Consider the following 22625-nt stretch of genomic DNA (forward strand, 5'->3'; position numbering starts at 1 on the left):
GCCCCGCCCACGCCCGCCCTGAGCCAGTCTGTCAGCCCAGCGCGACCTACCATTGGCGTCGCTTGGACGAATGGCCACGCCCTACTGCGGTTGGCCGTGCGGCCCGTCAGTCAGGCGCTACTTCCTGGAGTGGCGCGGAGGGCGGGCCCGAGTTCCGGGGTGCGAAGGGTCCCAGGCTTTTCCCGGGAACAGACGGGCCTCTCTGGCGTCGCAGGACAGGCTCGGGAACCGCCAGCCGTGCCAGCACTCGAAGTCCAAGGGCTAAATGGGAGGGAGGCTAGTGCGGCGGGACAGGCAACATTGCGGATGACCAGGGCTTGGGCCGGGGAAGTGGCGGATCCATCCGACACCCCCTGGGGGCCGCGGAACTGCAGCCCTCCCGGCGGGGGCGCGGAAGCCCCACCTTGAGGACTCGGGAGCTTCAAGGGTGTCCGAACCCCAGCTTGGGCAAAACACTTCAGGTTCCATCCCTGCTGCAGCTCCCAGTGGACTCCGCAAGTCCAATCCAAAAGTTGCCACCGGGAGGGAAGAGAGGTCTCCCCGAGCCCAAGCACTGATGCCTCCTCTATAGTGCTTTTAACATTTTTTTTAATAAAAAAATGTGCAAGGACATCCTTTCCATCGGAAAACCGAAACGTGATACCCTGAGGCCGCGGCGGGACTGCGGCGCCCGCCCACTTGCAGTCCCGAATCTGAGCCCAGCTCGCATAGACCCGGCCAGGAGGAGGATACCGAGAGCCCGTCGGGCGTCTCCGGGTCCTCAGTCCAGAGTCCGCGCCGCGGGAAGGTTGCCACCTTCCCATCTAGAAGGTGCTCTCGGGTCTCAGCGCTGCGCCTCGGACGCGTGCTCCGGCAACCGTTGCTAAGGGGCGGGGCTCAGACCCTGAGCCGCTGTGCCCGCGGCTTGAGAAGGTTTGGGTATTCAAATAAAGCCCCGCCCCCCGTTGCCATGACGCCCGGACCGGCGGCCAGAAGAACAACCCGGAGTGGAGAGCTCTCTCAGCAGAGGGACCCAGGGCTGGAACACCTGGGCCAAAGCCTGCAGGTGAGTGCCGGACGCAACCTGGTCACGTCCCAGTGTCCAGCCATGGCCCCCGATGTCAAACGCGGGACCCTGGCCAAGCTGCCCACCTCCCCTGGCGCTGCTTGAAGGAGACACCGCCCACCCCTACCCACCCACCCAGGTCAGGACAGGGGAATAGCCTCAAGACCTCCCCTGGAAATCACAGACAGGCAGGAACCAACTGAGCTCCTACAGTTCCAAGCCCAGCACTCAGCGTCCCCCCCGCCCCGTAGGAGAAGGGGGGAAGCAAAGAGCCAGAGGCTAGGCCCACCCTGGGGTGTGGACCCTGAGAGAGCCCCAGTTTCCAACTTGGACTTGTAGACTTTCAAAGGAACAGTGCAAGGTTATGTGGGGCTATGGCAGGCTCCAGGCAGAGCATGAATTTGGGGTCTGGGTTGGAGGTCTTTGAGCCCACATCCACCAAACACGAGCCTTCACTACCAAGGCTGTGGTGCTCAGACGTGCAGGCCTGCCTATGGCAGTACCTTACCAGCTGCCCTTGGGCGCAGATCGTCCAAGGATAGGGGCAGTGTGGAACCAGGGGCACAGTGGGGTGTCCTGCTCCCTGGCTGGGCTTGCTCCAGTGGGGAAAAGCAGGCAGTGGGGGATCTGCTGGCTGGAAATCCATGAGACTTATGTGGGCTTTGATGTGTTGCTCATTTTGTAGACAGGGCCCATGGGGCCCCGAGCCTGAACAGCTTGCCCCTCCCACTGCTCTGCCACAGCCCTGCTGACCACATCCCTGACCCCAGGGCTGCAGACCTGAGGGAAAGCATGAATCTTTTAAATAAATGAAATGAGTGGCCCACTACATTCACCAATTCCTTCACAGGCATCTTAGTGCCCTCCTCCAGCACAGCCCTGTGGACACAGCTGGCAAATGTCCTGCCTACACAGGGCCCAGTCAGATCACAGAAAGAAATCTGGGAAGCATGGGTAGGAATGGGGCAATAAGGGGTCAGGCCAAGCCTGGATGGAGGGCAGAGGAAGAGGGGATACGGAGTCTTCTGGGCAGAGCTATGCCCCAGCTGAGACAACTTGTGGTCTGGGCCTGCGCACAGGCCTCTGTGTCATTAAGGAGCCTGGTGAAAGTGGCCAGGACAGGTGAGGCCACTGCTAGGGTCTGGGCACAGGAAGGACAGAGTGCAAGAGGGGCTGGTGGGCAAGAGACACCTAGAGCCACATTGGGGCCTTTTCAGGAATTGAGGGAGTGGGATCTGGGTGAGGACCAAGTCCTCGTTTGTACCCAGGGGTCACCCCCTTACTGTCCCCCTTCCTTCCTCCTCAGCTGGGCAGACCCCTCACCTGGACCATCACAAGGAGCTCTGGGCCAGGCACCTGCCCCATCTCCTCTGTAACCACTCCCTTTGCGTGCAGCTACCCCTGGGCACGTGACCTCGCCAGGAGCCTAACCCAGCCCTGTCTCCCAGGTGTCACCTGTGGATATGCTGCCCCCACGCCCGGATGTTTGACCCACAGCAGAAGGCAGCTGCCAACAGGTGGGGACTTGGCCAACACAGGGCTGGGTGGGAGTGCCCAAGACTGGTCCTGGGCCCAGGCATGGAGAGCATTGTATGGAGGACTCTGGCCTGGGTGCCTGTCTGCAGCTGGTCTAGCACACCCAGGCCCACAGCCTTCTGGCCCCATTCAGAAGGGTGCAGCCTGCACTTATCCTGTGGTACCCAAGGAAACAAAAGCGGAAACGGGAGGGTCTGGGAGGTTCAGGCAGCTGGGGTCCTGCAGGTCACATATGTAAGCAGCAGCAGGCAGAGCCCTGCCCTCTGCCCTCCCAGCAGGTTGTATGTGGATGGACCCAGCCGGGGATGGATGCCCGAGGCCTCGGCCATACTCAGCCAGTGTCTGGGTGCGGGAGATGAGCAGGCAGGGCCTGCACAATCCATCCCCGCAGAGCAAGGGCCCAGAGAAACACCAGGCCGGCCAAAAGGAGCAGCGTATGGAAGAGCCCTTGTCCCCTACCCACTTGGTAAGTATGAGGGTCTGCATAGGGAGACATCCCAGGGCCCCTTTCTGTAGATCTCCAGCTGCCCTCAACACCGCCCCCACGGTTGGGTGCCCTCCACCTCCCCCTTGGGGCTCCTACCAGGTCCCAAAGCACCAGCAACCCAGGAGACACAGATATCCGTGAGCATGGTCACAGACATGGCAGAGTCAGGATAGGTCCAAAAGTACTTGTCAAGGCCACTGTCCTAGAAGCAGAGCCAGGGGCAGTGTGCAACCAGACCACAGAGTGTGGGGAACAGGGGAAGGGGACCTTACCTTACTCACGTCTGCAGTGAGTCCTGGTCTCCTGCGAGCCACAGCAGCACACGGCAAATTACAGGAAAGGTAGACAAATGAGACTGAGAAGAAGCTGAGCTTTAGGCCCAATTAGTGCTGCTCTGGGCAGCAAAGAGGAAAGCCCCCAGCTTACTGCACCTTTTATTCAGTACATCGGGAGAAACAAAGTGTAACAAATGACTTGCAGAGAGTTTAGTACATCCTGCGTAAATAAGATGTAACAATCCAAGATCAAGGAGGAACTGAGTAGATGTTTGTTCCTCCCAGGATGTTTTCAGCTCCCAGGATGTTTTCAGCTCCCAGGATGTTTCTTGTCCTGGAGAATCACAGACAGCATCACTGGATCATTGAGGTCTCAATTGTGACCGGAGGCCAAAATGGAGTTATGTCTCGGAATTCCATAGCTGGGCTCTAGACAGGAGAACTAGGTTAACCAAATGATTTTACCCTAAAATTATGTAGCATTGCTCCCGACAACAGAGTATTGGGGGACAGGGGCCCCACTTTGTGAAGGGCCATACCTGAGGCCCGACTGTGTTTGGGCATAGGCAGAGGCTTCCCCAAACTTGCTGTGGGACTCCAGGGTTAACCTTGACCCGAGGCCCAGAAGTTCTGCTGGGCCACCCCAAGGAACCTGCAGCAGCTCACAGCACCCAGAGCCTGCCGCCCATCATGGGCCACCCCAGGAGAGGGGAGGACCCTGTGGGTACAGGCACCACCTGGGTCCTCCCTCAGAATGACTGCCTGGCCTGTCTCACGCCCTCCAAGGTGCCCCTGACCCTGGCCAGGGGGCCCAGCATCCAGGAGACCATGCTTGCCTTTCACAGGCCCAGAAAAGGCCTCGTCCAGGAGGTCAGGGCAGCAGGAGACCAGGGGCACCCTGAGGCTCAGGTGCACGTGTGCTCGTCATGTACAGGTCCGAGGTGTGTTGTGGCTTCAGGTGAAGGTCTCATCTGGGGACCAGCAGCCCGAAGACAGCCCCTTCTCTGGCAGTGGCACCACCCAGGGGTCCCAACCTCTGCTCAGACTGTATCCACTTCCACGCCACCAGCTGAGTGTCATGGCCAAGGCCCACACCGACAGGCAGGGGATACAGGGAATACTGCCTCTGCTCCAGGGGTACCTCGGAGTCCCACAAAAAAAGTCCTGGGGAGTCCAGGGACAGACAGTGACACCGCTGATCTCTGCAGCAGCCCCTGGCTCAGGTGGACGACCTCCGAAGTGTGCGGGTGCTGGAGGTGTGTGTGGACACCCGCGAGCACAGCCTGGGGAGCTTCGGTGAGAACTGCCGGGCACTCTGCCCTTCATCCCTTTCCATAGGCTCAACCTAGAACTCTTTTTTTTCTGGTACCGGGAATTGAACTTAGAACCTTGCACTTGCCAGGCAAGCAGGACCATGTACTCAAGGCCACGCTGGTGTCAGAGTAGCAAAGGTTCAAATGGTATCCAGGGAGATAGGGTCAGGGCTCCTGATGCTTGTCTTGAAACAATTTCAAATTCACAGACACATCGAGGGACTGGTATAGAGAACCCCCATAAGCCCTTCCCAGAGTGGTCTCTATCCACAACTGCTGCTTGTGTGGGCTTCATCTTTCTCCCCATCTTGTATGGACGCACATGTGTACACACACACACACACACACACACACACACACACACACACACACACACGAATACATGCACCTAAGCAGGCAGCTTATTTTTCTAATCCTTTTGAGAGTCTCTAATCAATACACTGCCCGTCAGTACTAGGCATGCTCCTTTTTTTTTTTCCTTTGGAGACAGGGTTTTCCTATGTAGTTCAGACTGGCCTTGAACTCACTATGTGGCCTAGACTGGCCTCGAACTCATGGCGATCCTCCTGCCTCAGCCTCCCAAGTGCTGGGATTACAGGTGTATACCACCCTGCCCAGCTTCAGCGTGCTTCCTGTCAGCAGGGGACACTCCCTTATCCACACATAGGACCCTGACTTTGGCCAGGAAGTGACACTGATACATGGTTCTTATCTGTGCTGCAGACCTTATTTAGATTTCACCAACCATCCTACCAGGAGTCTTGCTATCCAGGATCGCTGTCAGCTTGGTTTTCATCTCTCTGATTACCTGTGGGATTAGCCATGTCCCGTTGTGGTTGGTCTTGATTTCTGTTTTGCAACTACCCCACAAGTCCTTGACAGTTTACTGTGCCCCTCTGCGTGGGCCCTGAGCCCTGCCCACCAGCCCACCCTGTACCCTTCTCTCTGTGGAGCCTGCTCCTACTAGGATGGGCCTGGCGCTCCTGTGATCTATCCCCACTGCCTCATGCTGATGCAGACCCTAGACCGTGGTGGGGGCGCCAAGGAGCCTGTGGCCAGGTGGAGGCAGCTCGGGCCGGCCGCAGCCTGCCCAGCCAGCTCTGTGCCCTAAGCTGAGTCCTGGAGATCAGTGCAGCAGCCCTGTGGTCTCACAGCCCAGGGCCGGCTGCCTGAGCAGTGCACCGTCTCCATCTGACAGGGTGTGGGAGGGAGGAGGACTCGGGATCGCTAGTGGTCAGTGGTGCCCAGGGCCTTGGGGGGGGGGGCCCTCTGCTGCCTGCTGGTCTCTGGGCAGTGTGGAGAGAGGCTTCTGCACAGAGGAAGGGCCAAGGAGATGGGCAGCTGAGGGCCTAGCCAACCCGTCCTCCTGTGCCCCAGGGATGCACCTGCCCAACCTGAGCCAGCTGAAGTTGACTGGCAGTCGCCTGGGCTCCCTCAGGTGAGTGCAGCCTGGCATGAGGTCCTACCCTAGGGGGGGGTCTGGGGGTCTCCTGCTCACCCTGGTAGGAGTAGGAGTCTGGCCTCACCTTTGGATGCTGGGAGGGTGGGCAGGCAGCGGAGGACCATCTGAGACCTTTGCTCCAGGGATCCCCTGAGGGTCTCTGCAGGGACCTGTGCCCCAGGATCTTCCAATCTGGTTCCAGCCCAACACCCCCAGAGTTCTGTCACCCCAAAGTGAGAGGCACCCACATGCAGACCCAGAGATGGGGTCAGGCCAGAGTGGTCCCATTAACTCCTGAGGCCGAGAAGCCTGAAAGCTGCTCACAGACCTCCAGCAGGGACCCCAACCAGTGGGGTGCGGGTGCTTTTGGCAGACATTGCAAAACCAACCAAGGTGTGGGAGTTCCAGAGTGTCAGCTGCATCATGAGGGTGACTACCGGAGGTGGCTGGCAACCCTGGCAATAGAACCAGGTGGCCTCATCCTCACTGACCATAGAGCTGCACAAAACCTGCATCTCCTGAAACAGGGACTTGACTGCTGAGAAAGCTCCACACTCTCACAGCAGGGCTTCTTAGTAATTAGCCTAAAAGACAACCTTCAAAACTAAGACAGCCTCACGGTTCTTAGTTCCTTGACTGCATAGAACAAAGCTGAAGAATTGGAGAAAAGAGAGTTTTGTGTAAATGTTGCTGGTTTAGCTGGATGCAGAGGACACTGCTGTGACCCCGCACCTAGGAGGCTGAGGCAGGGAAATTGCAAGTTTGAGCTCAGTCTGGGCAACTTAATAACTTAGCCAGACCCTTTCTCCGAATAAAAAGTAAAAGATCTGGGGATATAGCTCAGTCCAAAGGCCTGGGTTCAATTCCCAGCAAAAACAAACAAAAACTGCTCCAGGGATTTAGCTCAGTGGTTCCACCGCCTGCCTTGCAGGCACAAGGTCCTGAGTTGGATTCCTGATACCAAACAGAGGGAAACTGATTAAATAGGACACTCCCATAAACATCAGAATGCCAGGCTTATAGGTAGGTGCCACCACACCTCAAGTAAAACTGCTATAACCTGGCTGACCCCAGAATCTTGAGTATATTAAAATCTCAGGCAGAATTTTAAGGGCTGGGAAAGAACGTTGTTAGCATTGTAGCTGCCTATTCCTCAGAAGCTGAAAGGATTCATTTGGAAACAGTGCTGATGTGAAGGCTAATGTTCTGAACACCTGTGTGGGCCACCATCACCAAGCGGCCAGCAGCCCAACAGCAGAGTCTCCGAGTCTAGCAGTCCATCAGAGGGGCTCAGCACAGGGCTGGCATAGAGGAGGCCCTCTCTGCCACCTCTGAAACTGGAAGTGGCTGAATGGACACCTTCTGTGCACCCTGTGCCCTGCCTTCTGTCCTCACATTCTCCGTGCTAACTGTCCAGGTGGCTTCTGTCCTCAGGAAGTCTTTGAACCCCTGGGACTGCTCTACTCTTGATGCCCATGGCCTGCGCACTTTCACCCAAACGCCCTTGCTTGTCTTTGCTCCCCTGCCAGTGCTTTGGGTGTCATCGGGAAGGTGGCCCCCACTCCAGGCCACCAAGAACCCTACCCTTCTCCCATCTACCTGTGGCCTTTCTTGACTCTGCAGGCCTGCAGCCCACTCACTGCAAAGCTTCATTCCTTATGCAGATCCTCCTGCCTCAGCCTCCTGAGTAGCTGGGATTATAGGCAGCCATTACCACCACCATGCTGGCAGTTAGAACATTTTTTAAAGACTGGTTCAGATCTGGAGATTTATGGATGCCTATCAGTCTACTTGAGTTTTGTGTTTATGTTGGTGCCACCTATGCCTGGTTTTAAAGCTGCCGGTGTACGCTTTCGCTGAGTAGTCTACATCGCAGCCATGCCTGCCTGCCATTATCCCTCTTTTTCAATTCTGTGCCTCTCTTGGCATCATTCGTCTTTCTCTGAGACCCTGATGCCTTACAGGAGAGGCAGCCCTGGACTCTGTCAGACTCCTCTTAGGCCACTGCTTCCTTTTCTTCTCCATCACACCCTCTTTCTTGGTCTTGCTGTTGCATTTGTTCTCTTTCTGGCTCCTCGAGCTAAGTGTTTAGTTCAGTTGTTCTAACCCTTCCAGAGTGTCTTAGCTACTTTTCTCATTGCTGAGACAAAATACTCAACACCCAAAGTTAAAGGAGGAGAGGTTTATTTGGCTCACAGTTTGTAGAGGTTTCAGTTCTTAGTCGGGCTGCAAGCCAGGGTGGCACGGCAGAGGGCATCGCAGAGGAGAAATAGCTCATGGGAGGCAGAAGGCAGCAAAAGCAAATAGACAACAAGCCTCTTTCTGGCCCTTAATCTTATCCAGGCTACCTGTCTTTAGGGTGGGCAGCGCTCACACCCTTAATCCTAGCACTGCACCATGAATCAATCCCAGCATCACACCCTCTAGATCCAGCCATCTCTGAAAAGCCCACTGATGACCACATGAGGCTTTGGGGGGACATCTAGACACAAGCCAGAGCACGGAGTTTTGATGAATCCATTTAAACCTTGATTTCTCTTCATGTGTACCTTCAGGTGGAACTCCATACATGCTGTATGCTTTCCCGTTTGTCATTATTTCTAAGAATTTTTGTAATCTTCCCATTTCTCCTGTCTTCTCTGAATATGGCAGCACCTACTGGCCATGCCCTGATACTTACACCCCCAAGATAAGAGGGTGGGCCCGCCTGGCTGGGCCTCTGGCCCTGGAGACATGGAGGCTGCAGGACTCCCTTGCAGCAGGGCCTAGCCCATGCCTGCTGTGGGACTTGGTGCTCTGAAAGGAGGACCACAGAGCACCCTGTGATGGGGACGAGGACATCTCTGAAAGCAGGAATCCCAGGACAGCCCACAGAAGACAGGATGGGGGAAGTGGGCAAAACCACGAGTGCAGTTGGAAAGATCACTAAAATAATTGAATAGATTACAGGAGGCTTGTCAGGGGGAAAAAAAAGCCTTACATCTGCAGACAGAAGAGAGAGCTGAGTCCCAGAACCATCCCAGACACATCCTGATGAAGAACAATGTGGCAGCCAGGAAAAGAGATCAAGCTGGATTTCTTCTTTTCAGTACTGGGGATTGAATCCAGGTCCTCACATGTGCTAGGAAAGCACTGTACCACTGAGCTACATATCAGCCCTTTTTTCTTTTATTTTGAGGCAAGGTCTTTTTTTTTTTTTTTTGTACCGGGGATCGAACTTGGGTCCTTGTGCTTGCGCAGCAGGCGGCGAAACCACTGAGCTAAATCCCCGGCCCTAAAAGCTTTCCTTTCTTTTTTTCTTTTTTTTTTTTTTTTTTTTTTTTTTTGGTACCGGGGATCAAACTCGGGACTTCCCGCTTGCAAGGCAGGCAGCAGAACCACTGAGCTAAATCCCCGGCTCTAAGGCAAGGTCTTAATAAATTACCCAGGCTGACAGACTTTTGATCCTCCTGTTTTAGCCTCTTAGGTAGATAGGAAAACAGGCATGCACCACCGTGCCCAGTCCAAGTTGTCTTCTAAGGATGAAAAAGCAACAGTTCCCTCAGACTTCTCCACTGAAACACAAAGCCAGAAGTCAGTGGAGCGATGCATGGTGGGAAGACCCAGAACCCAGAAGCTTACACCCCTGCAAATGGCCGCATGAGCAGAGGCTGCAGACAACAGTGAGCAGCTAGAGATGAAGGAGTTTCCAAGAGCCACCTGGAGGGATAGCTGGACTCAAATCCCAGCCAGGACACTGGACAGGCGGAGGTGGATGAATGGCTAAGAAATAAGCAAAGCATTTGTGAGCTGGAGACTAACAGCGAGGAGAAATTCATGGGCACCTAAGCGCTGAGGCTACGGCGTGTGCAGAAGGAAGGGAGCCATCAGAGATGCACGTAGGCCCCCCAGGGTGGAAGCCAGCTCTGGGACATAGGGACACCCTGAGGCCAGGGTGGGAGGGAGGGAGGCACAGCAGTGGGCAGCAGATCGGGACCAGGTAACCCAAGGTAAAGGCAGCTCCCTGGGGCCAGGCCCAGGCCACCCAGCATTGGAGGAGCCGGGGGATCCTCTAATGGTGCCCCAGTCCAGGAGGCTGCAGCAGGGATTGGGGCCTCTTCCTTTGCTTGGAGGTAGCCAGATGCAGTGCACCCTGCCCCAGGGTGGCACTGACCAGCGACCCCTTCCACAGAGACCTAGGTACCTCTCTCGGCCACCTGCAGGTGCTATGGCTGGCTCGATGTGGCCTTGCTGACCTGGATGGCATCAGCTCCTTCCCGGCACTGCAGGTGGGTCTGCAGTCCCCAGGGCAGGGTATGAAGGCAGCTAGACAGCCATTGAGACCCCTCTGCCTCCAGGAGCTCTACGTCTCCTACAATAACATCTCAGACCTGAGCCCACTATGCCTACTCGACCAGCTGAAGGTGCTGGACCTCGAGGGCAACAGCGTGGAGGACCTGGAGCAGGTGCGCTACCTGCAGCTGTGCCCGAGGTTGACCACACTCACTCTGGAGGGCAACTTGGTATGCCTGCAGCCAGCCGCCGGCCCAGCTAACAAGGTGTGGGATCCAGGCACCCAGGCAGCATGTGCGGGGCACCTGGCTCCAGGGTAGGGCCGCTGTGAGCTCAGCCTGGAGGCCCATGGCTTCCAGTGTGCCCTGGGGCCAGCCCAGTGAGCCCCACAGACACATGCACACAGGTTGCCACTCAGCCCACGTTGTCCCCCAGGAGGCCTGTGCACCGAGCCACACCTGCCAGGCGCAGTCTCCACAGAAGCGCGTACATGCCTGCCTGGGCCGCACAGGCCACATGGGCCTTGTCCAGTGCCCCCGCGGCCCCTGCAGGCCTGTGTGCCAGGCAGGATGTATGTACCCTGCTTAGGGCTGTCACTCACACATGCCTTGCAGGGTATGGGCCCCTGCCCCTGCATGGTGGGGTGTGCCCTGCACTACACTTGGTAATACGTGTGCCAGATCCAGCACCCATCCAGGGCAGAGGGGCTGCTCTGCTGGCCCAGACCCTGAGCTCGGGGCAGCCCCAATGGCCAGAGGACATCCCTAGATCTGGGCCCCATGGCCTGAGAATGGAGAGGTCACCTGTCCTGTGGTCCGGGGGCAGGGCTGAGGGAGGAAGACCAGCACCCAGCAGGCTTGAAGGGCCCAGGAGACCAGACCCACTACCCCTTCCTCTTTCCCGTAGGCCCCTGGGTGCTACAACTACAGGGCAGAAGTGAGGAAGCTCGTGCCCCAGCTGTGCATCCTGGACGAGGTGCCCACCACATGTGCTGATCTGCCTGCCCCCCGGGAGATGGGCCAGGACTGGCTCATGGTGAAAGAGGCCATCAAGGAAGGCAGCATGCTGGGCAGTGTCCTCCCCTCACTGGGTAGGGCAGCCACCCACCTGGAAACCTGCCCTCTGCCCCAGCACACCACCCAGAAGAGGCCTGGGCCCAGCCCAGGGAGGGGAAGCCCCTACCCTGGCCCCCCCAGGCCTCTCCAGAGTGCACCACTGCCCCTCATTCCCTGCCCCTGGCTGAGACACTGCCCCTGTGAGCAGCACAGAGGCCTTGCCTTGGTCTGCAGAGAGAGGAGAGTCTGTCTGGGAAGGCAGACTGTCAGAGGCCAGCCTTGAGCCACACAGCTTCATGACGGCAGGGCCATGCTCTTGGTACAGAGTCGGGCTAGCTGGTGTGGGCCTCCCTGACCTCTGGTTCTGACTCTGGCTAGACCAAACCCACGGAGCCACCCTGCAGAAACGTGACCCAGCACTAAGCCTGCCCGAGACTCCGCCCTGGGTCTTGTCCCTGCTGGGACCCCTGACTGAAGGGCTGCTCCCTGAGGACCCAGCCCTTGAAGACCACGCCAGCAACCTCACCTATGGTAACTGACCCACCCTGGCCCAGACTGATTCTGCAGCCCCAACCCCAGGCCAGGCCCAGCCACACCCTCTTCCTCAGGTGCTGGTCAGGTCCTCTGCGGGAACCTCACCAAAGGCCTGTGGGAACGCAGGCACCAGTTCCAGGTATGTCTGCCCCATCCCTAGGTGACTAGGCGGGAGCACAAGGACTCCAGCTCAGACAGGGCACTGCCACCTAGGTCTCTCCTCAGAGGAACCAGCATTAGGGCCTCTGGTTTGGGCAGTGCCCTGCTCTACAGCCTTTCCAGGGCCAGGGTCTCCACATCAGTCCTCTTCCTCTCCAGGCCCGAGTCACACCGGAGCAGCTATCCCCAACCAGACCAGGTCTGGCTGCCAGCCCCTCCACCCCACAACCTGACTCTACAGATAGCCATGGTCTCCTGGTGCTGGCTGGGCTTCCGGCCTGGAGGGAGCTTGACCTGTGGTGGGTACCCTCCCCTTGAGCCCTGCTACCATGTGTCTCATCTGGCCTGGGGGTCTTGTAGCTAGGGGAGTCTTGGCTGAGGGGTCACCTGTCCCAGGAGGCCAGAGGAGCTGGTGATGGGAGTGCCAGCCTCGTGGGACAGGCCAGCGTCGCCCTGCAAGGCTGTACCTCAGCTCCCTCTTCTCCCACAGGCCACTGGGGTCCCAGCAGGAAGGGGCTGCAGCTCCCCAGGACCCTCGGAGAGCCCCTGAACACCAAGAGGACCAGACTGGGCCCAGGCCTTCCCCAGGCCTGGCCTCAGGTACTGTCTCCCCACCTGGAGACAGGCACCCCCACCTCTACCTACTAGCTCTAGAGGGCTGTGCCAGACAGTGCTCTCCTGGGTGTGGGGCCTCGCAGCTAGGGTGGCCAGCCCCATATCCCCACCAGCACGCTCAGTTCTTGGGCAGAAGACAGGCCATCACCCCCACTGGAAGACGAAGGCAGCACCTGTGCTGGACTCAGGGTTGCAGGATCAAGCCAGGCAGGGCCCTTTGAGGGACACTAGCCTAGGTGACCACAGCTGGGAGGCAGAAAGACCCTAGGCCAGCATGGTAGGGAAGCCTGGGGAGGGAAGCTGCCGCCAGGGCAACAGGAACAGAGACTCAAGGTCAGCACAGTGACCCTGGGGGCTAAGACAGGGCCGTGTGCCTGCTCTCTGGGGGCATGGCTAAGACAACCATGAGTGGGCACCAGCATTCACCAGGCAGGTGGCCTGGAAGAGGGATGGCCGGAGGGATGCCAAGGCAGGGACACTCTGGGAAAAGGGGTGCTTCGGCCCTGGGTGACCTTGACCAGCTGCCTCACTATAGCAGTTTAGTTACTGACCTGGGACCATCAGCCTTTGAGAGGTCCTAAGGGATGGGGTCCCAGTGTCCCAGAGCCAGGGAGCCTGGGGAGTACAGGGAAGAGCCCTGGGGAACACGGTTGCTGCCACCTCCAAGGCCACAGCAGACACTCAAGCCTTCTCTGGCAGTGCCACCCCCCACAGCTGGCCACTGCCCCCAGGCTGGAAGATCACGGTGGGCAAGGTTCTTTCACCTGGAGGCCCCGTGTCTGTCAGGGACTCTGTGACTTGCTCTTTCCTCGATTTTCAGAGCCTTCCAAGACACTAGGCTGTCATCTGACCCCTTCTCCTCCCAAGAACCCAATGCCACCTGACCCGGCCAGCAGCTCCCCCCGAGGCTCTGCTGACCTGCAGGTCAGAGGACGGAGGCTCAGAGCCCTGGGCAGCCTGGGGCCTGGCCTGGGTAAGGGGTTGGCCTCAGTGACCACCCTGAGAGCCCTGGAGGGCGCCTCAGGTCCCACCCTCAAGCCCAGTGACATCCTGAGCCAAAGCCAGCCCTGGATCCAGCAGCCAGACCCCCAGCCCTCTGCTGCTTGTGGTACCTGAGCCCTGCACCCCAGTCCATCCTCACCTTTGGTGCAAAGCCCACCACTGCCAGGCTTGCTTGGATGGTGCCCAGTGGGCACCCCTGGGGTCCTGGGAGCCCCTGAGGACCCTGGTCCCATAGACCCAGAGCATCCGGGGTGGGAGGGTGGGAGGTAGGCCTGGCCCTGGAAAGGTCCTCCTGGGTGGAGGGAGTTGGGTTTGGGACCTTCCTGGGTCCTGACCTTCCTGGGAACAGCCAGCCAGGCAGACCTAGAAGAGACCTCCCAGGTGCAGTCAGGCCTGGACCAGGGGGCTGGAGCTGGCCTGGGCTTTCTGGGGGCCCAGGGTCCAAGCTGCTCACTCCACCAGGCCTCTCATCCCTGGTGGATCTGTGGGGCTCCCCACTTGAGGGCGGGGTGCAGTTCTTCCTCTTGGGGCAGGTGCAAATCATTTCAACTCTCGGGTGTGCAGACTGTGTTTTATTTTGTAGGCCTCATTGGTCAATAAATGATGCGGCTGGATTTCTGTGTGGTCTACACCTGCCAGAGGTGCACATCTGCGGTGATGGGTGGGCAACAGAGGAAACAGAAGCCGAACCGGCTCTCTGCTGTGCTCTGTACCGACAGGGCTACCATGGGGCAGCCCAGGTCCACACCTCTCTGGCGCACCTAGGGGGGTTGAGCCCTGAGCACGCGGGCTGGCTGCACCTTGGGCAGGTGGGGCAGGTTAGGATTAGAGTTGGGGCACACACTCACGCAGACCCTGCACTCCTTCCCCAGTACGCCAGGCTCCAGGTTCCACGCTGCCTCTGCCCGGACAAGGGCGGTGGTCAAGTCAGGCACATCCTGGCCCCCGCACCCCCAGCACCCAGAACCTCCGCTCACCAGGGATGGTAGGCAGGGGCTCGGACATCTTGAGCTTGGCGCCCTCAGGCTGCGCTGGCACCTCCCGCGGGTGGACAGGCTTCTGGGGGTCAGGAAAAGCACTTCCTACCAGGTGAGCAGGTGGTGAGGGGGGTGTCCCTTGCCCAGGAGCGGAGGTGCAGGACAGCACTGGGCCAGGGGGTGGGGGAGTGGGCTGGGGGGGCCAAGCAGGGCATCCGGGAAAGGGCTTGCGGTGCCCACCTCAGCCTTCGGCGCCCGGCCCTGGCTCGAGGGCTGAGGTCTGCGCTGGAGATGCCCGGGATTGGGTCCGGCTCCGGCCTTGGGGAGCGGGAAGCGGTCAATGGACCAGTCGGTGTTGTTGGCGAAGATGCTCAAACCCGAGGTCACGTGGAGTGGCGCCTGGTGCTCACTGAGGACCTGCAGGCCACAGCGGCTAGTGGGCCACTCCATCCCGTGAGGCCAGGGGCCGCCCTCCAGGGATGCCCCCGGGGGGGCCAGGACCCTGACCTGGCCCTCGGCATCCAGGAGGAGCGTCACACAGTCCCAGCCACAGTGGAATTGGAGGGGGTCCTGGCCGGAGGACAAGGGCGGCTGCTGCTGGATGCCCCCGGTGCCTTCTCCCCACACCTAGAACAGCGGGTGCAGGGTGAGGGGGCGGGGGTCGGCGGGCCGGGGCTCAGCGCAGCGGGGCAGGACTGGGCGGGGGGGGGGGCGCCGTGAGGTGGTGCCGAGGCTCCAGCATCGTGCTGGGGGGAAGCGGAACATGTGCACCAGACAGTCCCACACCCGCTGCCGCAGCACCAAGCCACCCAGGTCTGCCGTGTCCGGTGATGAGCAGTTGAGGATGCCCAGGAACTTCTCCCGGTGACTGACAGCCACGATTTGCAGGCTGCCACAGGCCCGGCTAGGGCGGGAGCGGGTGCTGTGCAGACTCCGCCCTGCCCTCATGCCCTCCCGACCCGCTCTGGCTGGACTGCCCCTCACCTCGGTGTGTGCCCGGCGCAGGGGGGCAGAGGTCTGCCCCGGGCTCCAGGGAGAGCTGGCCGAACTGGTGGGAACGCATTTCCGGAGATCTAGGGAAGGTAGCCCTTTTGGGAAGGGGGTTGGGTCGGCCACCTAGCATCTAACGGTGGTGTCCCCTGTCGTTGGGAGGGAAGGGGCAGGACTCTGGGGGCGGAAGGACCTGATTTAGGGCTCTGGACAGTAATGGAGTGCTGGGGAGACCCCCACAGTCCACCTTCAGAGTCTCCACTGAAGCTCTTTGCCAACACTTCGATCTGTTCAGAAGAGGCAGCGTCTGCTGCCGGTGGCGGGTGCCCTATCACCTTCTGCACCCAGGGATGCAGGACCAGCTGGCGGCTGCTGGAGTCCAAGCTGGCAATGCCCGAGCTGCTAGTGCCCTCCAAGGGCAGAGTGCTCCACTCCAGGCTCTTGTGCTGCCTCTCCACAAGCTGGCAGGGGGAGTCTGAGCCTGGTGAGTCCAGCCCTGAGGGCAGCTGGGGCTGCCTGGAGCCATGCTCTGCTCACTGGCTGCCCTGGCTCCCAGACCCCAGCCTTGTCCAGCTGTGCTGCCCATACCCAGGACACAGATCCCTTTCCTGGCAGGACTGTGATGGGCCAGGAGCACCTTCCCTTCCTCCTCACCTTTCTACAGATCAGAGGTGAGGACAGAGGGGTTTGGGGACTCATCTAGGGACACTGAAGGATAGAACTGGGGCCCGTCCACTTCTGCCGAGGGAAGCCCTCCCTTGCCTTGGCTCCCAGGGATCCCTGCCCAGCAGTTACTTTTGCTCTGAGCTGGAATGGATGCTGGTGAGAAGGTTGGGGTACCGCTGAGCAATGCTGTTCCAATCTACATCCTCCATCTGGAAGCCCTGGCCAGAAAGCAATAGGGACAGGCTTTACTCGCCTCAGGACCCAGAGGCCCAATCAGGTATGGAGGAGACTTCACTCACCTCCCCAGCAGTGGGCTTCTGATCACCCTCGGAGGAGTCCCCAGGCTCCATTAGAGTGTCTGTGGTGATCACCTATAGGAAGGGCCCACGGGCCAGCGCACAGGGGCTGGTGGGAGGGCACTGCTGCCCTCCACACCTCTCCCCCCATCCTTACCAGCAATATGTGTCAGGTGAGTGGGGCAGCAGGGCAGAAGATTCCAGGCTGGCCAGGAGTCCCTAGACACACCGGCTTAGATGAGGGCTGCTGGTTCCCCTGGGGAGGCCTAGGGAGAGTTGGGGAGGGATGCAGACGTGGCAGAGCGCAACAGGCCAGGTCATGGGCTCACCTCCACACTGCCTGTCTGGGACCACAGGATGCGGCCCAGCCAGGAGGACTGGGCTAAATGCAGGAGGCAGGACTTCTGGAAGGCCTGCAGCTCAGCCTCCAGTTGCTGCAGCTTGTCCATGGTCTGTGCCAGCTGTGCCTCTAAGCACTCCCTCTCCTGGACAGGAGTGGCAGGGAGTGAGGAGTGCCCCCTCCCTTGGGGCCTGCCCGTCTACCATCTGACACCCTCACCAGCTGGGCTTGTTCCTTCTGTGCTCTCAGCTCCACAGTCAGCTTCTGGACCTGGTTCTGCAGGAATGTGTCCTGGCTGTGGGAGCTCTTGGGAGGAGAAGCAATCTTGGCTGTCCCCACCTCTAGGTCAGCGGCAAAGAATGGCTCCACTGCCATCACACACTGGGGTACAGTGCAGCAGGCCAGAGCAGATCAGGCCTAGCAGGTCTGGGCAGGGGTCAGCATGCCCAGTTAGGGTTGGTTTATAGCCTGGTAACGAATTCAGGTTTCAGGTAGAACATTGGGGCAGGCAAGGACTAGGACTAGAGGCCGAGGTCAGGGTGAGGACTGGCTCAGCGGTCAGGACAGGACAGGAGCTGAGCTGGGCTGACCTCTCAGGTGGGAGTCCTGCCACCTCCTGCAGGATGTGCTGCTGCCGAGCATGCTGGCCCCGCCAGATAGCCCACCGCAGAGCCTGGATCTCCAGTTCTCGCTGCTCCCAAAGCAACCGTAGTGTCCAGGGGTCCAGGGCTTCCAGCACTAACCTACAGCCCCAGCACCTCACTGCACCATCAGGCCTGGCCCTGTGGATGGCTTAGCCCAGGAGGCTGGCCACCCACCCCCCTCTTCTTACTTCGTGCTGATGGACCCCACCTCTGTGGATGGGGGCCTGGTGTTACAAGGGCATGAGGAAGCCATGGTGTCTGTAGGTATGGTGGCTGGAGGCCCAGAGTCATTGCCAACTGGCTCCCTTCCTGCCAGGGCCAGTGGCACCTGCTCCTCTTCAGACTCCTGGCCAGGCTTGGGGGCCATCCTAGAAGTAGGTGGGGAGCTAAGGGGTAGCAGGGCCACATCTGCCCTGCATCCCAGATGCCGTTGGGTTCGCCTTATGTATCAGAGGACCAGGCAGCACAGCCAGGTCACAGGGGGTCCCTCTCTGAGAAGGCCCAAGGAGATGCCCAGGGCATGGGACATCTAGCCACACAGGTATCCCCAGTGTGTCCACTTCCCCTGATGTCTTTTTTTTTTTTTTTGTACCAAGGATCGAACTCAGGACCTTTTGCTTATAAGGCCAGCGCCACTGAGCTAAATCCCCAGCCCCCTGTTGTCTTCTTTATGCTCTCTGCCCTCAGCCTAGAGCAAGGGCCAGAGGTGCTGGCCCTTTGCCTGTGATTCTTACTCATGTCCCCCCCAGCCTAAGGCCTCACCACCAGCTCGCCTGGCTGGAGCTTCTAGCTGGCCTGAGGAGGGAAGGGTTCTACACCGTTGTCCTGGCTACAGATTCCCAGAAGGGGGAGGGGCCGTTTATTACCAGCAGCCTCCAGGGAGACCACAGCACACTCCAGAGCACGGAGATTTGAGAGGCTGGTGCACTGCCTGGCTAAGCTGAGCCAGCCAGGCCTGTAGTCCTGGCCTGGCAGGTGATGATGGGTGTGTATTTGGGGCATTACCCACCCTGGGTGGGGAGCCCAGGGTGGGTGTGGATGTGTTCCGAGATGGCAGGGAATGGGCCCTGAGCTGACTTGGGGGGACTGAAAATGATGATGAGAAGCGAAGGGAGGGGCAGTCCTGAACTCCACCCACAGAGTCAGACCTCAGTGGCTGGCACTCATAACTCTCCAATCCACCTGCACTCTCTCTGCGCGGGGGAGGTTCCCCGCGAGCCCTGGACAGTGTGGAGCACTCCAGCTGTCCTGCCTGTCCTGATCACTCACACCTTCCACTTCTGTGCACCACCACCCCCCCCCCCGGCTTTCCGAGCAGATTTAAGTTTCTCCCTCCGGACAGCAGGGGTGGGTAGGGGAGCGGCTCCAACCTTCTTTGGCCTCATGCAAAGTCCTGGGTAAAGGCCTGGACGCCACAGCTCAGGAGGGGGCCTCAGACAAAGAGCCTGGGGCTTTGTCCCAGCAGCCTCGGGGCGGCCCCCACCCCACCCCCGGCCAGGCTCCAGCGCCCACCAGCGCCAGCCCAGGAGCTCCTCGGCCCTCAGGGCTTCATTTCACCGCGGAGGGCTCACTGTGCCCCAAACCCGTGCTCCTGGCCGCCAGCTCTAAGAGAGCAGGGTTGTAGGGGCCCAGCCTCTGCAGAGGAGTCAGGGAGAGTGCGGGAAGGAGAGGAGGCTCTGGACCGGCGCCCCGGGGACTCACTCCAGGGCTGCAGGGTCGGGGCCGGAGCCCTTTCCCTGGTCGGAGACCTGTCACGCTGGAAGGCTGAGGAGGAAGTCGGCCCGGTAGGGGGCCGCACACCTGCCGCGCTGCAAGTCAAGCACGGTTGTAGAAACCCTTCTGTCCCGTTTCCAGGCGGAGCTCTGTCTCCTCCGGTCCCGCCCCCGAGACAGGCCCCGCCCCAAGAGCCTTGGCCCCGCCCACACCTGGGCACGCGGGGAGGGGAGAGGCAAGCCAATGGGGCGGGGAGAGAGGAAGCAGCCAATAGGCGTGGTCGTGGGCGGGAGGCCCGCGCTGCAGGGCTAATTGGGGCGCTCTTGGGCGGGGCCTGCGGTCCACGGGCCAATGAGGCGGCAGGGCCGGGGCGCGCCGGGCGCTGCGGCTGCAGGTTGTCGGGGCGCCGGAGCGCCCAGGATCGAAGGCCAGCGACCGTCCAGGTGAGCGGGCTAGATTCACGGGCCGCCCAGGGGCCCCGCTCCCTCCGAGGAAAGTCTTCCGTGGGGCTGGACGGGAGGGCCAAGTGCACCTGCACCCCACCGCCGTCTAGCGGGGAGCTAGGGTCCCTCACGGCCAGAGGTCCCGGGGCCGGCTCTGACTTCCGGGGCGAGCGCACTCCCCGGGCGGCAGGAGCTATGAGCCAGACTAGGGGCTCCCCAAGCGGGAGGGGGCTGCCACTCCTGGGGCTCACGGGTACAAAGATCGGGTGTGGGTCGTGACACAGTTTATCTGGGGCTCGAGACGGGGGGGGGGGGCGTTCCCTTGGCAGCGGATGGCGGCGTGTTTGTGCGAGCGCCCTTGGGTCCTTGGGACGGCCGCCCGCGGAAAGGGGCAGTGCCACTGAGCCAGGTGGCGCACGGCGTGGCGGGCAGACAGGAAATCCCGGACCTGGTTAATGATTCGCCTCGTTCCGGGAGCGGGGGCGGGTGAAGTGGGGGAAGCCAGAGCCTAACTACTTCCCTGGCCACCCCAGGAACGTGCGGCTGGGGCTGGGCACCAGAGGCCACGCCCGACGCTGAGGGGCCGAAACCCTGAACCAGTCGTGGCAGCTGGCCAGGGGAAGGAGGGGAGGCCCAGGCAGGACCTGACCTGCGGCCTGTCCCCTCCCCACAGGACCGGGATGGTTCTGGGGCTGTCCACCATGGAGCTGAAGGTGTGGGTGGATGGCATTCAGCGGGTGGTCTGTGGGGTCTCAGAGCAGACCACCTGCCAGGAAGTGGTCATTGCATTAGCCCAAGCCATAGGTAAGTCCCCTAGTTGCCAATGGGCACAACAGGTGGGACTGTGGTGGGGCCACCCCATTTTTTCCCCTGCTCCAGTTGACCCTGTCCCCCTGTCCCCAGGCCAGACAGGTCGCTTTGTGCTCGTGCAGCGTCTTAAGGAGAAGGAACGTCAGCTCTTGCCACAGGAGTGTCCAGTGGGTGCCCAGGCCACCTTCGGACAATTTGCCAACGATGTCCAGTTTGTCCTGAGGCGGACAGGGCCCAGCCTGGCCGAAAGGCTGTCCTCAGACAGCTGTCCACCCCTAGAACAATGCCCAGTGCGTGCCAGCCTTCCCTCAAAACCATGGGCAACTCCAGGCCATGAATCCCACAGGGCACTCACCTTTAGCCTGGGGTGTCCCAGGTTAGCCCCTAGCTCCTCACCCTCTGAGCCTCCAGCCCCTGTAGCACCCAACCTAGGCTGCTTTGAAGACCTCCAGGGCATGGAGCTCAGGGTGCAGAGGAACGCAGAGGAGCTGGGACATGAGGACTTCTGGGAGCAGGAGCTAAGGCGGGAAGAGGCCAGGGAGCGAGAAGGGCAGGCACGGCTGCAGGCACTGAGCGCAGCCACTGCAGAGCACGCTGCCCGGCTGCAGGCCCTGGATGCTCAGGCTCGCACCCTGGAGGCTGAGCTGCTGCTGGCCGCTGAGGCCCCTGGGCCCCCCTCTACCACGGCATCTGCCACTGAGCACCTGCGCCAAGACTTGGCCGTCCAGGAGCAGCAGAGCACAGAGGTGCAAAGCAGCCTGGCCCTGGTAAGCCGGGCTCTGGAGGCAGCTGAGCGCACACTGCAGGTAAGCCCAGAAGACCGCAGCCCATGCCACCTCCCCACCCTGGACTTTGGAACCTGGGGTCTGACAAGGTCAGACTAGAGAGAATGCCTTGTAGGGCACAAAGGCCACAGGGCTGGTGACCTTGTCCCCTGAGGGTCCTGTGTGCCCCAGGCTCAGGTACAAGAGCTGCAGGAACTGAACCGGGAGCTGCGTCAGTGCAACCTACAGCAGTTCATCCTGCAGACGGGGGCTGCGCTGCCTCCACCCCCACAGCCAGACAGGGCCCCCCCTGGCACACAGGTCAGAGCAGTTCTGGGAGTGGCAGAAGGGTGGGGCCCCACTGCCATACAGCTGACCTTCGCTCTCCACAGGAGAGCCTTCTGCCTTCAGCTGAAGAAGACACCTTCCAGGGAGACCCCCAGCAGCCAATCCCAGTGCCCACCCTGAGTCTGGAGGGTAGGTCTCCCCCGCTACCCTGTGGCATGGGCCCTTCCTAGATCAGCCTCCTCAGCCTGTATCTTCTCCACAGTCGCCACCATGAGGCAGAGCTCCTGGAGGTAGCAGCTCCTGTCCCAGAGCAGTGCTGTGGAAGACAGATGAGCCAGGGCAATCCAAAAAGCTGCAAGGACAACAGAAGTCTGATCACAGAAGATTCTTTTCTTGTGCAGGGGGAGGCTGTGGTGCCTGAAGTTTGTGCTTCAGGGAGTTGGGAGGATTGCCCTAGTCCTTGCCAAGTCTGACAAGCCTCCTGGAGAAGCGAGGGACGTAACTCGGAACTCACCAGGCCCCAGAGGCCACTAATGGTTTTGGAGACGGGAGGCACGTGGACAGTGGACTCAGCCTGTGGGGGGGTGTGCCGTCTCCCCTACCCTGACCATGAACCTCAATAAACTGCCCATAGTGGCTTGAGTGTGTCTTGAGGCTGCACTTAGCAAGATCTGCTGGGTGTAGAATTTGAGACTCATGCGGGGACCACGGGAGTACTCTAAGTCACGCAGGTCAGAAGAGTGCTTCAGGGGCCACTGCACAGTAGGGTGCAAGGCTGCTTTACCCTCCTGCCCCGGGCAGTCTCCTTTGCAGTCCCCTGCATGCTGGCTCTGCCCTGGCCTGGGTTCTCTTTGGACCCTTCTCCCACCTGGCTTCCTTTCATCTGGCCTGTGTCTGACCAGCAGCAGGAACCCAGGATGCCAGGACAAGCTAGACCCGCCAGTCAGGTTTACTGTCTCC

General features: G+C 60.1%; 3 protein-coding genes across 13 annotated transcripts; 2 read left to right on the forward strand and 1 right to left on the reverse strand.

The window, feature by feature from the left end:
- Positions 1 to 6: 6 nt before the first annotated feature.
- Positions 7 to 14348, forward strand: Lrrc56 (leucine rich repeat containing 56). Of its 9 annotated transcripts, XM_021264056.2 has the most exons (14): positions 7 to 1045; positions 2352 to 2562; positions 2857 to 3047; positions 4278 to 4639; positions 6034 to 6094; positions 10300 to 10365; positions 10435 to 10635; positions 11276 to 11459; positions 11803 to 11955; positions 12033 to 12097; positions 12277 to 12416; positions 12608 to 12717; positions 13553 to 13656; positions 14318 to 14348. In XM_021264056.2, the coding sequence occupies exons 1-14, from the start codon at positions 950 to 952 to the stop codon at positions 14336 to 14338; spliced, it is 1965 nt and encodes a 654-aa protein (XP_021119715.2). In that variant the 5' UTR covers positions 7 to 949; the 3' UTR covers positions 14339 to 14348. The 9 variants fall into 9 exon arrangements, with proteins under 9 accessions (XP_021119715.2, XP_021119711.2, XP_021119714.2 ...); XM_021264052.2 differs by having other exon boundaries at positions 13553 to 14348; XM_021264055.2 differs by having other exon boundaries at positions 10435 to 10599; positions 13553 to 14348.
- Positions 8265 to 19576, reverse strand: Lmntd2 (lamin tail domain containing 2). The gene is given in 16 exon segments (XM_087211199.1): positions 8265 to 14495; positions 14583 to 14635; positions 14712 to 14793; positions 14952 to 15128; positions 15219 to 15338; positions 15427 to 15461; positions 15464 to 15633; positions 15686 to 15773; positions 15776 to 15784; positions 15895 to 16217; positions 16497 to 16585; positions 16667 to 16738; positions 16993 to 17148; positions 17223 to 17309; positions 17590 to 17746; positions 17836 to 19576. Coding segments are annotated over 16 exon segments (1932 nt in total). The 5' UTR covers positions 18015 to 19576; the 3' UTR covers positions 8265 to 14360.
- Positions 19577 to 19671: 95 nt separating this feature from the next.
- Rassf7 (Ras association domain family member 7) lies at positions 19672 to 22312 on the forward strand. Of its 3 annotated transcripts, none has more exons than XM_013074563.3 (6): positions 19672 to 19803; positions 20477 to 20607; positions 20707 to 21419; positions 21570 to 21698; positions 21770 to 21854; positions 21928 to 22312. In XM_013074563.3, exons 1-6 carry the CDS (start codon positions 19712 to 19714, stop codon positions 21957 to 21959), a joined length of 1182 nt encoding a protein of 393 aa, XP_012930017.2. In that variant the 5' UTR covers positions 19672 to 19711; the 3' UTR covers positions 21960 to 22312. The 3 variants fall into 3 exon arrangements, with proteins under 3 accessions (XP_012930017.2, XP_087067318.1, XP_087067317.1); XM_087211192.1 differs by having other exon boundaries at positions 19789 to 19803; positions 20337 to 20607; XM_087211191.1 differs by lacking the exons at positions 19672 to 19803; positions 21570 to 21698 and having other exon boundaries at positions 20483 to 20607.
- Positions 22313 to 22625: the final 313 nt, after the last annotated feature.

This window comes from Heterocephalus glaber, unplaced genomic scaffold, assembly GCF_053883595.1.
Source record: "Heterocephalus glaber isolate CG9 unplaced genomic scaffold, H.glaber_assembly_v1.0 deba00001428, whole genome shotgun sequence".
Lineage (NCBI taxonomy): Eukaryota > Metazoa > Chordata > Mammalia > Rodentia > Bathyergidae > Heterocephalus > Heterocephalus glaber.

Coding starts and splice junctions, on each gene's coding strand:
- Rassf7 (XM_013074563.3), top strand. CDS start 19,712: ATGAGGCGGCAGGGCCGGGGCGCGCCGGGCGCTGCGGCTGCAGGTTGT. Junction 19,804..20,476: donor GAAGGCCAGCGACCGTCCAG/GTGAGCGGGCTA, acceptor CCCTCCCCACAG/GACCGGGATGGTTCTGGGGC. Junction 21,855..21,927: donor GCCCACCCTGAGTCTGGAGG/GTAGGTCTCCCC, acceptor TCTTCTCCACAG/TCGCCACCATGAGGCAGAGC.
- Lrrc56 (XM_021264052.2), top strand. CDS start 950: ATGACGCCCGGACCGGCGGCCAGAAGAACAACCCGGAGTGGAGAGCTC. Junction 2,563..2,856: donor CAGAAGGCAGCTGCCAACAG/GTGGGGACTTGG, acceptor CTGCCCTCCCAG/CAGGTTGTATGTGGATGGAC. Junction 12,098..12,276: donor AACGCAGGCACCAGTTCCAG/GTATGTCTGCCC, acceptor CTTCCTCTCCAG/GCCCGAGTCACACCGGAGCA.